The sequence below is a fragment of the Carassius gibelio genome, chromosome B24, assembly GCF_023724105.1.
Source record: "Carassius gibelio isolate Cgi1373 ecotype wild population from Czech Republic chromosome B24, carGib1.2-hapl.c, whole genome shotgun sequence".
Taxonomy (NCBI): domain Eukaryota; kingdom Metazoa; phylum Chordata; class Actinopteri; order Cypriniformes; family Cyprinidae; genus Carassius; species Carassius gibelio.
The window spans coordinates 5,629,159-5,642,372 of NC_068419.1; the positions used below are offsets into that span (position 1 = coordinate 5,629,159).

Here is a 13,214-nt window from a genome sequence, read left to right on the forward strand (position 1 = left end):
TTATGTGTTTCATAGCTGTTTACTGTTAAAATTTTACTAAAAAACTAAAAAAGATTAAGCTCCATATATATATATATATATATATATATATATATATATATATATATATATATTTATTTATTATAAGGCATTAACATCAAAAACATTAAAAACCACGTTCTGATTAGGTTCGCTTTTAAGAGCTGCCAGTAGATGTCACTGTTTTTAAACTCCTGAGTAAAAGTGTGACATAAAGTTTGTCCTTTATGACTTTCCGTAGCGGCTGTACGTGTAATGATCATTCCATCCATTCTCTAAAAATACAGCACTTCTCCAGGTTTAGTTTATACAGTAGTTTAAATGATAAATGTACGTTCGTTTTTGACAGACATGAGCCTACTAACATCTTGAGCCTCGGTTGTTAGAATCCCTGATAGAGTTTAGTTTGGTAACTGATGGCGTTGCTGTATGTTGTGGTGGTGAGTCTAGTGTTATTAACAGTCATAATTTTACGATTATTTGGGATTTTGCGACATGGTTCTGAATATAAACCCGGACAGAAGGGCTCTGTGTCAGTCCTGGTGGTGGCAGGATCAGGTAAGAATTAGTCTCTTGTATTTATTTATTTATTTTGAATGTAAAACAAACCATAATGTGATTTATAATTGCAGAAGGAAATCGTCACCAACCATAACATGTAAAAATAGATATCCTTTCGTTTTTAGAAATGCAAACTGTCTGTGTTTTGCTTTCATTCATTCATTCATTCATTCATTCATAATAGTTTATAATTTAATCATTGTAATATTCCATTTAATCATACAATCATTTATAATAATAATTTAAACCACTTATATATACATATATACAAACACGAAATAATCTCTCTCTCTCTCTCTCTATATATATATATATATATACACACACACACACAGACACACACACATTGTTTGATTAATTGATTAGTCATTTAAAATATATTCTTGTTTTTACATATATATCATCATTTAAACACATTTAAACTCATTGTTTTTTTTATTGTATTTATTAGTCATTTAAAATATCATTTTTTTAAATATTAGTTTTCATTGTTGTTTAGCTTTGATAAAAGGTTGATTATAAAGGTCATATCCATTTTATTTGCCAACTAGCAATTTAAAAATGTTGAATTATCAGTAATTAAAATAATATTAAGTAAATTAATTATATTTTAAATATTTCTAGTTAGTAGTAATAATAATAATAATAATAATAATAGTTATTATCATTATTATAAATCTTTCTTTTCTGTTTCACCCAGGAGGACACACAACAGAAATCGTCCGTCTGATGGGGAGTTTATCTCAGTCCTATAACCCTCGACACTATGTGATCGCAGACACCGATAAAATGAGCGAAGAGAAGATCCGAACATTTGAAGCGGAGCGGGAGAAAAGCGGTTTACCCTCGCAGGTTGATTGGTCTATCCTAAATTTGTTTGTACACCACTTAGGGATTTATTGACCCATTAATAACCATTCTGTCCTCATCCCAAACCCATATGATTTCCTTTCTTCTGTGAAACTAATTGTGGGAAGTGTTAGTTTGTGTTTTGACATGTTTTGACCAGCAGATGGCAGCAGATCCTCTGTTTCTTTCAAGCATTTTCAGATGACTGTGGATTTGAAACGATAAATAGATAATCAAGTCAGCCATATACCCTCATTTAATCAGGTTCTTCTGCATATGTCCCCCCCCCCCCCCCCCCTTATGTTTTCCTCTTTTTTTTCTAATCACAGTTCACCATTCTCCGGATCCCTCGCAGTCGGGAGGTGCGTCAGTCGTGGAGTTCCTCTGTTTTGAGTTCCCTCAGCGCTCTGATGTCCTCTGTCCCGCTGGTCTTCAGGCTTCAGCCGGATATGGTGGGCTTTCTCTCCTCTCATTCATCCCACCATCGTGTCCTATTAAGTATTAATTTCCTTTCTTCTGCAGGACGTTTGTGTAACGCCCCCCCAGAAATAGCACATTCATAACATATTTATGAGATTATGCCTAAGGGCATTCCAGCTGTGTTTTGAGGATGATAAAGACATTATATTGAAATTTAAATGGATATTTAAATATACAGTATATTATGGATTTTAGATATATAATATATAATAACAATATACGTGGATGTGATTAATATTAGTTTGCATTCTCGAATTCGAAAATGTTAAGTGGACGAATGTAATTTATTTTTCTAGCACTTTAATACAGTGTGCAATTCAATACAATGAAGACCGTAGTGTTATTATTTAGATCAGTTATTTCCATTTCAGTAACTATGTCAATATTGCAAAGTTGATCAATTATGAAACAAGTTAATTTAAGCTCTAGGCAGCTCTACAATAGTGCAATTATCCGGCTCAAGTGACATGTACATGTATTATATTGTATTATGAATGTGTTGTATTGTTAATCTTTCTTTAATACATTTCTAAAGCGAATATCTGTAGCCACATCAGTCCTTCAGATTAAAGCTGTGGCGTCTTTTGCCCAGTCCATAACCTTAGAATTCAAACATCCTGTGCACTGTTTTGGAAAACATAGCTTTTTATAAATATCTCCACCCTCTATTATTTATAGTTCAGATCATCTGCAAAATCTAGTCCAAATTCAGTAGTTTTGCTTAAGGTTCAGCCCGAGAAATGCAGATATGGTGTTAGTGTTTTTAAGTCAGCACACACACTTTTTATAGTTTCTATACTAACTGTGGAGGGAAATTCTTTGGAATGGATTTAAATATGGTAGAATGTGTTTAATGCAAACTTATTGGTAGCTGAAAACATTACCGGATTAGCCAAAAATGTCTGCATGAAATGTGAACAGACTCTGTTTACAGTACGTTCGTATTGCATGTTTCTGGTTTTTGTGAGTGATCCATCAGTGCATGTTATGCCAAGGAAGCTAAATGTTTGTTTTGTAATGTTTCATTCTTCTGTATTAACTCCTTTTTTATCTGCCCTCATTTTTCAACTGCTCAACACAGAGACCACTAGACTCCTGTTATATCAAATCAAATCCTTCCCTACCTTATGATCATTGAATATTAAAGTTGCACTTTGAAATATGTCACATTTTAGAAGTAAAGTTGGCTTCAAATACTATTGCATGTTTGACTTTAAAACAGGGTAATGATGGGCCTTTCAGATCTGCAGGCACAGATTCTGTGCAGGCTTGATTAATAAGTGCATGAGAGAATGTTATGCTGAAATTAACACATTCAAAGACGTGTGAAATGCTAATTAAACCGGGCTGAACCAAGTTCACCCAAAAATTAACATTCGGTCACCATTGCCTCATCCTCATGTCATTGAAAACCTAAAATGGTGCAGTCAATGTGATCCCACATTTGGTTTTTGACCACTAAATATTGGTTATATTCAACAGTCTGAATATGGAGTCTCAATGAGGTCACCATTTCTCTAAGTCTGAATGTTATTGGGCCTTAAAGGAAAATGAAGATTCAAAAAGAAAAGTTAATTAAGGACTAGAATTTAATCTATTGTGATATCTTAAACTCTACTTGAGTTATAGGCACGCAAAGTTTGGAAATGAATGCACTCAGACAGGTATGTTCAGTGTAGTTGTTTTTTTTGACAGAAGGAAATGAAATACAGTTTTAGTTTCAACATTAGTTGTTCTTTAGACATTGCTCTTTAAAAGAAAAGAAGAATCATTTTTATGCAGAGTGACTCATATTTGGTTTTTGACCAAAGGAAATCTGTATAATTTAACAATTTACCCTTGAAGCCATATTGAAAGTCCAGTATCTCTGGAAGTGAACCATACAGGGCCTTAAAAATGAAGATGCCAAAAGGAAAGTGTGTTAAGACTGAGAATCTAAAAGGGCATACAAATTTATTTAATACTTCTTGAGTTATAGGCTTGCAAACTTGTTGCTCTTTCTCCATTTTTGAATGGTCACCTTTGGCACACAGATGCAACAAAGATTGCTGAAGGCAACAGATTTTCTAACACACCTACCAATCTCTGTGTAAAAATAACATAATGATGCTGCCCTCCTTCTGAAGTCATTTTAACCCCCTGTAATTTGGCTCTGAATCCCCTCTACAAGTTACTCAGTCAATACATCAATGACATTTAATATTTTTAAATATTGTATAATATCTTTAATATTTTGTCTTTCATCATTTTACATGTTTGTCTTTCTTATTATGATATTTGCAAAATCAAACATTTGAGACGGGGAACTCTGGTCAAGTTGACACGGACTGACCTATTTTCCTTTTTTGTGGTTCATTTTTCTTCAGTTGACATTTATGTCAAGTATCGAAAATGCTTTTGGACACCACTGACTTTCAAAATAGTTTTTTTTTTTGAAAGCCATACAGGTTTTGTAAATGCTGACAGAATGGTCATTTTGTGTGAACTAAACCCTTCTTTAGCACAAAAGCAGTTGTTGTTGTGCATGTCCCGCAGCAGCACCGGGAATGTTTAAGCAGGAGATGAAGATGTTTTTTTCCTTCAGCAGATGATAAGACTATCGCATTACTACTGGAAGACTATCTGCTGGATAAACAAACACTAGTCCTGCTGATTCTCTGCTTGTCTTCAGCAAGGAACAGAGAGAGTGAGAGAGAGAGAGTTGCTGGGAAAACTCTCAAAGACCGATAAAGGAGTGAGGTAGGGGGTTGATTTAGGAAAAGAGAGAGAGGGATGGGCAGCCTTTAAGCCCTTTTTCAGGAATGGTCTGTAATCCAGGGCCTCTTTCTCTCTCCTCCTCCTCCTGTGGTTGTGTAATGAAGGGTTGTAAGCGGAGCAGCCGAGGGGTCTTGTTCTCAGGATGTGGCGAGACCTGACTGGCTCCTCGACCCGGCTGCTTGACTCCTTTCCCCTGGGGGCGGGGCCAAGCAGCATCGGGTTTCTGTGTTGCTGTGGCGACCGGCCGAGAGGAGGCGGAGCATGACTAAGCTGCCGGCGCTGCAGTGCTCGAGCCGTAGAGCTCAAAGGTCAGAATAAACCAGTCTAATCTCTCACAGGCGACCACGCTATAGTATTCTCTTAATCTCATGCCAACGTCATTTCCCAGTTTTCCAGTCGGTCGAGTTTTTTTAATGGGAAAGATTTGTACAAACTTGTGTCTGTTGTCACGTTAGTTTCATGGTAATAGAGTTTAGATAAACTTACTTATTCTCGTAAAGTAATGTCATATTTGACCCTGAAAGCAAAAGAAAAACAAGAAAAATATATATGCTTTATTTATTTAAATTCAATTGTATATGAATTTCTATGATCATATATTTAGTCTTTTATTATGAAAAAAAATATATATTGTGTACATTGTGTTTATATTGTATGTGTTCGGTGTGTGTGTGTGTGTGTGTGTGTATGTATGTATGTATGTATACTATTTTATATATATATATATATATATATATATATATATATATATATATATATATATATTTAATGTATAACTATATATTTACATACAATTTTAATAATTACATTTAATGCCACAATTCTAATTTTCATGTTTTCATCTAATATTTATATTTTATTTAAATTCAGTTTATATCAATTATCAATAACTTTTTTTTTACTTATTCTTTACTCTTAGCTCATTTCTCGTTATTGATTATATACTATATAATCACCCTTTCTGTTATTATCAACAGTAATTATAATTTAAATAATAGTCTAAAAAAATCTACTATATATATATATATATATATATATATATATATATATATATATATATATATATAAATGCAATATCTGCTAAATGCCACCTCAAAGATATATAAAATATATGTTTTGTGTGTGTGTATATGTGTGTGGGAGAGATTGACCTGCATATATATATATATATGTTTAAATCATAATTTTTTTAAGTTTTGTTGTTTATTTGGAATGTGAAATTACAATATAAGTACCAGGTGGCCTTTGATCTGGCCCACTCTGACAGCAGGATTTCCTTTTTAGTCCAGCAGACGTTGTCTAAGATCTTCTTTAGGGGGTCCGGCACCCCTATTGTGTCTGCGCGGTGAGAGATCGTCCTTCAGCATGACTCAAATGTCAGCTGTTTGTTTTAACTAAACTTGAGCATGTCAGTGAGAGCTGGGGCCCGTTCGTCCACATACCAGAGTGCAATGGGGGAAGTGGGGGGTCAGGTCTGAAATCCGGAGGTGAAGAGGAGGTGGAATCAGTCCTCTTATAGCCATAAAAGGAAATAAGTGCGTCACGGGTCCTCATGAGCTCCAGATGTGTCAACACAAGCCAAGTGTCTGGGCCTAGTTCTGCATGCCGCGAGGAGCAGTTAATAGTGAATACTACTGTTCACTATTTACAGATTATGTTAATACGTCAGTCAGTCTAGACTCAAGTGTGTACATCTGTGTGACTTTAATAAATATTTGCGTTTGTTTGTTTACTTATCAGATTTGGCATGACGTGGCAAAAGCCTGAATTATTTTAAAACGTAATATAGTTGCATAATAACAACAGCTCATTTTTACTAAGACTGTATTCTAAAAAACTGTTTATCAGATTGTTTTAATGATTTATTTTAAATTAGCAATAGAACTGATTACACTGGTTTTTTTATATTTTTAGCTTCTTTGCTACAAATTAAATGTAAAATGGTAGTTTTTTTTTAGGTTTGAGCAAGAATATTTTTGAGCAATCAAAAAAAGCAATATCGAAAAGATGACTGGCTATTTTAATGGAGAGGTGGGACTTTTGTTTTCACTTTTGATCTATCTATCTATCTCTTAGACTTCCATTGACGAGTTTAGACTTGAATTAGTGCTTACTTAGTTTTTCGGTATCTTGATCAAATAAACTAATCTAAACAGAAATCTACCTTATGCAATCAGATTGTCAGGGAAATGCATTTAGTTTCTTATGTGATTCCAGTTGTGATGCAAAAATACGGGAAAACAAGAGATCCATAGATTTTGTGAGAGGGGGAGGAGGTTTGTACGATTAACAATAACAAATAACGGGGTCTGGACGTTGTGCGATTGGACATCCCCTCACATTCCACACAGACTCCTCCCTGATCCTCAGTTTTTTATTTGACTGCATCTCCATCCATATGTTTCTTCTTAGCCTTATTTGGAAATGCAGCAGACAGAGCACTGTATGTTTTATTTATTTAATGTTCATCCGTATGTTTATGATAATTAGTGATGGATAGATCATAAAACAAGAACTGCATGTTAGAATATGTCAGGATATGCATAATGTTCATAAACAAGCAGTTAGTGTGTGTAGTCCTAATAACAAATCTAATGTCACATTATATAATATAAGCGATAATGTAAAAAAAAAAAAGCCATGCTAGATTGTTAAAGAACTCAAAGTTTTATACAACTTCTTTCTTTAAATAATTAAAAAGAATTACAATAAATGAATCGGAAATTAAACACAATCATACATATATACTTGTATGTTTTAATATGTATTTATTATTTTACTATTAAATTATCTAAATATATATATATATATATATATATATATATATATATATATATATATATATATATATATATATATATATATATATATATATATATATATATATATATATATATATATATATATATAATTATGTATTATTTATTTTAACTCCCCTAAGTATATATAATGTAATACATAATTTTTTATTTCTATTATTTTCTATTTTATTTTATTGTTTTACAAATGCAAGTATGTCTATACATATTATATACTATATATATATATTTATATATAAAATCACCCTCATAATATGTACGTACATTATACATACTATATCCCCAAATCTAAATCAGTGCATAATCCTAATCACACATTCCAATATACAAACTATTTAAAAAAAAAAAAGGATAAAATAGGATGCTGCCATTAATGCAGTAACACAGACAAGTAAAATAATGGTCCTCTATGGGCATTTATTTTGTTATGCTACTCTTAAGATACTGTATAGACGGCCTCAGAATGAACTCGTCTTTCATTTAGCCATGTCACCTGCAGTCTGGTCTGTGCTGACTCATCTGAAGCCGCCTGAGAAGTAACAAAACCTGGTAACAGTTTAATCTCACCTGGAGCTACTCTGTGTGATGTGGAGTAATAAAGTGGCCCCACCTCAATGACCTCATTTATAATTACTTCTCAGCACTTGTCTGTGCAGCTGTTATATGAACATGTCTCACAGAGGAACAATGACTCCATGAGACCTTTGATTTATGAAAATGTTTCAGCATTAGTGTATAATCCCCACTGGCTTTAGGTAAGCAGCAGTTTAACATGCACTGGCCATCAACAGCTATTGATGAGAATTTCACTTTCCTTGTATAACTCACAACTACTGCACCAAAAAAAGTGTTTTACGGTGCAGTAGAAAGCGTTGCATTAGTGCTTCTGGTTGTTGACATGATTGAAAGTCACTTCAACACTTTTAATGTTGGCCAGGCTCTTTTATTTAATATATATATGGATTGCACTTTTGATATAGCTATTGCTATGTTTGCTCAGATATACATTCAAATGTTTTTTTTTAAGAAGTCAAGGTTGGTGGAGCAGTATTTAGCTGTTGTACGATTACTAATGGCAAATGTTTTTTTTCTTTTGAGAAAATGCAGAAGAGCCTAAAAAGAGTGTGCCTTATATACAGCTTTCACTTTCAGTCTTTCTTCTCCTTAACACACAAAAAGAGAGAGACTTGTGAAAAACAAGCTGTTTTTTTTGTTTGTTTTTTTTGATGCGCATTCAGTGCCCCGCCGATCTGACAGCCCTGAAATTGTGTTTTTCTGACACTTGATTTATGTCGTGTTGAAGTTTCACATAATGGCTATTTAAATTTGCACCACTCTGATGACAGACTCAAATAGCGCTCTGACAGCTTGGCCTGTGCCCATAGCAAACTCTCCCCAATCTCTGTACACAGTCCAGCAGTCTTCAGAGCTGAAGTCAGCGTCTCTCTGTTGGGTGACAGTAATCTCATTCCCCCAAGTGAACTCGCAGGTGTGTGTGAAATGTAAATACAGGCCGAGATGGATTGCCCACCTGGTGGTCTGTCCCTGCCCATCCCCATCGCTCATCTGCCTCCAGGTGCAGGATGGGAAATGGAGTGTTTTAGACTGCTTGGAAACTGGCAATAAACTCAATCTGAGCACCGGTGGGCCTTGAAGCAGACAGAAATGAATTGAAGCGTTTGTGGGTGGAAACGTCCCTCACCTCTGATGTTCTCACTTGGGTCGTTGTCTTCGGTTCCTGCCGCGTATCGGTTTCAGCTCTGAGCAGACAGAGGCTGGATTTTTCCAGTGTTAATGTGTCTGAGCAGTCGGTGTAAGATGATTTCTCCAGACCCCATGGCTCATCTCCACCGAAGTCTGACCGCCTTCCTGTGCCGCTCGCTGACTCCGGTTTTGAACCAGAAAGCTCATATTTCTCCAACTCAGAGGACTTTATCCTGGCGTCTTTCTGATGTTGTGTCTTAGCCTATTTAAGTCAAATCCATTCATTTTTCATTTGTATAGCACTTTTCATTGTCTGAAAGTAGCTTTACAGAAAATTGTGTGTGTCCACAAGTTTACCTCACGTGGTTGTCTCAGAGAGTGAACTTATTTAAAAATAACATGTTGCATGTTGACTAATCATGGATTTTTAATTCTTAAAATCATATTTTTTATTTGTTTTTCTCTTAAAATCTTTATAGATTTTGAAGCTATTATTGTAAGAAGTGTTTAAAGCTCACCAAGCCTTATCAAAAATGCCATAAAATGGTAATTTTGTAAAATATTATTACAGTTAATAAAATAATTTCTAGTATTTCTAGTAATTTATTCCTGTAACACAAAGCTGATTTTTTTTAGCATCATTACTCCAGTCTTCAGTGTCACATGATCCTTTAGAAATCATTCTAATAAACTGATTAACTGCTTTATTAGAAACATTATTATTATTATTATCAGTAACTATTATCATTCTTGTATTAATTTGGAAGACATTTGTGTTTAATGCATCCTTTCTGAATACAAGTATTAATTACTTTCAAACTTATATTTGAGTAATGATTTTAAGTGTTATGTTTAATGAGAAAAAAACTTTATATATAACCATATTACGTTTTTATGGTTGGGGGGGGGGGTGGTCAATAAGGTTAAATTAGTTAGTTAATGCATTACTATATATATATATATATATATATATATATATATATATATATATATATATATATATATATATATATATATAATTAATATATAATTTGTATTTTTTTCCTATTATTAATTTTTATTATTTCTTTTCTTTGTGTGTTTGTTTGTGTTTCAGGTGCTGTGTAACGGTCCAGGAACGTGTGTCCCACTGTGTGCCGCTGGGTTGCTCCTGGGCATCCTGGGCCTAAAAAGAGTCTTGATCGTCTATGTGGAGAGCATCTGTCGTGTGGAGACGCTGTCTCTATCCGGAAAGATCCTCTACTACTTTTCTGACTACTTTTTTGTGCAGTGGGCACCACTAAAAGACAAATACCCAAAGGCCATCTACTTAGGGAGACTGGTGTGATCCCTTTCTGTAGACTTTTTCACTTTTGTATTGAGAATTACATTACATTTTGATGCTGTTCTTCAAGGTGAATTCATTCCTATGCCGTTACTGATGTGCTGAATACACAACTATGACAACTATCTCTGAGTTTTGTTTTTTTAAGCCAAACACACATGATAGGCTGATGAGATGTCCTGTTCTACCTTTTACGCCTTTGAAGTCAACAAAACTAAACCAAGAGAAGTTTTTACACATGCAGGTGCTTCTATTAGCACTTATAGTTTCAGTGTTTTCTTCATGCACCACTTCATGGAAAACAGTATTTGGCTTTTGATCAAAGGTTTGTCCATTTCAAGGTTATACTGTCATTCAGATAAATAAAAGACTTGTCTTTAATCTAGATTGTGATACCTCATTCTTAAATGTGAATGCATTTTTTCTTAGTGTTGTTTTGAAATATTTTCCAGCTCACTACGCATTTCAGTGGTACTTCATTGTCTTCCTGTGCTGGTATGTGATTCTAGAGGAAATGGTGTGAAAGAGAGACTATAAACAGATGAAAAGGCTGCAGTTCTTAGCTGTAGTGTTTTATGTGTCTATAATATCCTGTTCTTCTTGTTTTTAGAGATGAGACGGCACTCTGATTCCTGCAGCATGAGGTAGAGCGTAACCTGGTGGTTTCTTTTGTCTTGCATAACAAGTTCATACAGGTAACTTAGTCATTTACTTCTCAGCATAAGGTTCTGCGACTGTGATGTTTCTGAACAGCTGCAAATGGATGATCCCATCAGACATGTCTGAAAGGTATGTGATGTCATGTGGAATTCGGTTATTATGAGCATAGATGATAACCGTAGCATTGCAGAAATAAAAATACCACCTATTTTATCCACAATGAAATCGATTTTTAAAGAACCAGTTCACCCAAAAATGCCAATTTGCTGAAAACGTACTCGCTCTCAGGCCTTCCAAGTTTTAGATGAGTTTGTTTCTTCATTGGAGTAGATTTGGAGAAATGTAGCATTACATCACTTGCTCACCAACAATGAATGCAGTGAATGGGTCCCGTCAGAATGAGAGTCCAAACAGCTGAGAAAAACATCACAGTAATCCACGCCACTCCAGTCTATCAATTAACATATTGTAAAGCCAAAATCTGACCATTTATGGAACTTTTTGGGAGGAGGTACAGGCACCAAACACCAACGGCAAGAGTAATTCAGCATAAGAGTTATCAGGAAACACCTCACCCATTCATTTTTCACTGGGTGATACATCACCAATATCATCAATATGTTTATTTCAGATAAATCACACAACATTCTGGCATTTTGTTTATACTTATGTACTAGAAATATCCACGAAACGCAATCAACCTAAGAGAAAATGTCTTCCTTCTTGACACTGCACAGGTTGAGTGACAGTGAGAGATACTGATCTCCTCAGAAAACCACCTCCATGATAGTTGTTTTTCCTCATGTTGTTTTCTCTTCAACCTTTCAGACAAAAATAACCCTGACATCATAGCTCCACCCAGTACTTCAAGCTCAAAGCATCAACTGCTCATTTAAAGCTACTTGAAAATACAAAAAATGGCAACACAGAAATTGGATGCATACACTTGGTGTGTTTTATGATAGACATGGTTTGATTTCTGTTGATAAATTGTGGTTACTGGTATTTTACCATAGTTAGTATTACCGCAGAAAGGCTGGAGTCTTATTCCATTTTCTATTCTTCTTGTAATCTGGAAGCTTCATTTTTTTTTTTAGTGCCCTGCATGCTATATGTGACCCTGGACCACAAAAGCGATCACAAGTTGCGCGGTTATATTTGTACCAATAGCCAACAACACATTGTATGGGTCAAAATAATTGATGATTCTTTTATGCAAAAAGTCATTAGGGTGTTAAGCAAAGATCATGTTCCATGTAGATATTTTATAAATTTTGTACTGTAAATATATCACAACTTAATTTTTGTTTACTAATATGCATTGCTAAGGACTTAATTTGGACCACTTTAACCTCAAAAAGGGCAAACCCATAAAGAGACATCAGAAAATTAATTTAATGCTATTTTTCATCTTATTGGGACTCAAATAATACAAAATCATGATTTTTTTTTTTTCAAAACTTGATTCTTATATGTGATTTTAATGTTTGTATCCCCCAGGATGTGTTGCTCCTTTCCAACAAACAAATATTAATAAATTATTTAATGTTTAACAAATCATTAATGCACACTCAGAAATTTTGTAAAAATGTCATTTATTTAATTCAATTTCTTTTTTAAGTTAATCAGTGCTTATTATTAATAACATGTTTCAGATAATTCTTAATATATAGAATTTAGTTTCGTTTTAATATATTATTTGTATGTAGCCTACTGCATTCTTATCTGTTAAGCAATAAGGTTTGTAAATTGACAAAAGTTAACCGTGAAACGTTTATCCTGTTATCAAACTAGCAAACATAAAGACTCGAAGAAGACAAAGAAAGTATTATTACTCCATATAACTGTAGAGATAAGCAGCAGCTTTCCAGTAAAGTGAAACTCGATTAATAGTTGTGCTAGGTGATCTATTACTTTCTGCAGTGGCGCCAAGTAGTGCCAGAGAAACAATAGGCTGTTTAATATGCAGAATCGATGCTTCTGATTGGCTCTAGTGGTTCATCATTTAACTCCACCCCAAATTCTCTATAGAGGATAGAAGT

At 34.2% G+C, this 13,214-nt stretch overlaps 1 protein-coding gene across 1 annotated transcript; it reads left to right on the top strand.

Moving 5' to 3' along the window:
- The first annotated feature begins 247 nt into the window (after window positions 1–247).
- alg14 (ALG14 UDP-N-acetylglucosaminyltransferase subunit) lies at window positions 248–10,897 on the top strand. The gene is made up of 4 exons (XM_052595393.1): window positions 248–576; window positions 1,280–1,431; window positions 1,758–1,880; window positions 10,285–10,897. The coding sequence occupies exons 1-4, from the start codon at window positions 435–437 to the stop codon at window positions 10,513–10,515; spliced, it is 648 nt and encodes a 215-aa protein (XP_052451353.1). The 5' UTR covers window positions 248–434; the 3' UTR covers window positions 10,516–10,897.
- Window positions 10,898–13,214: the final 2,317 nt, after the last annotated feature.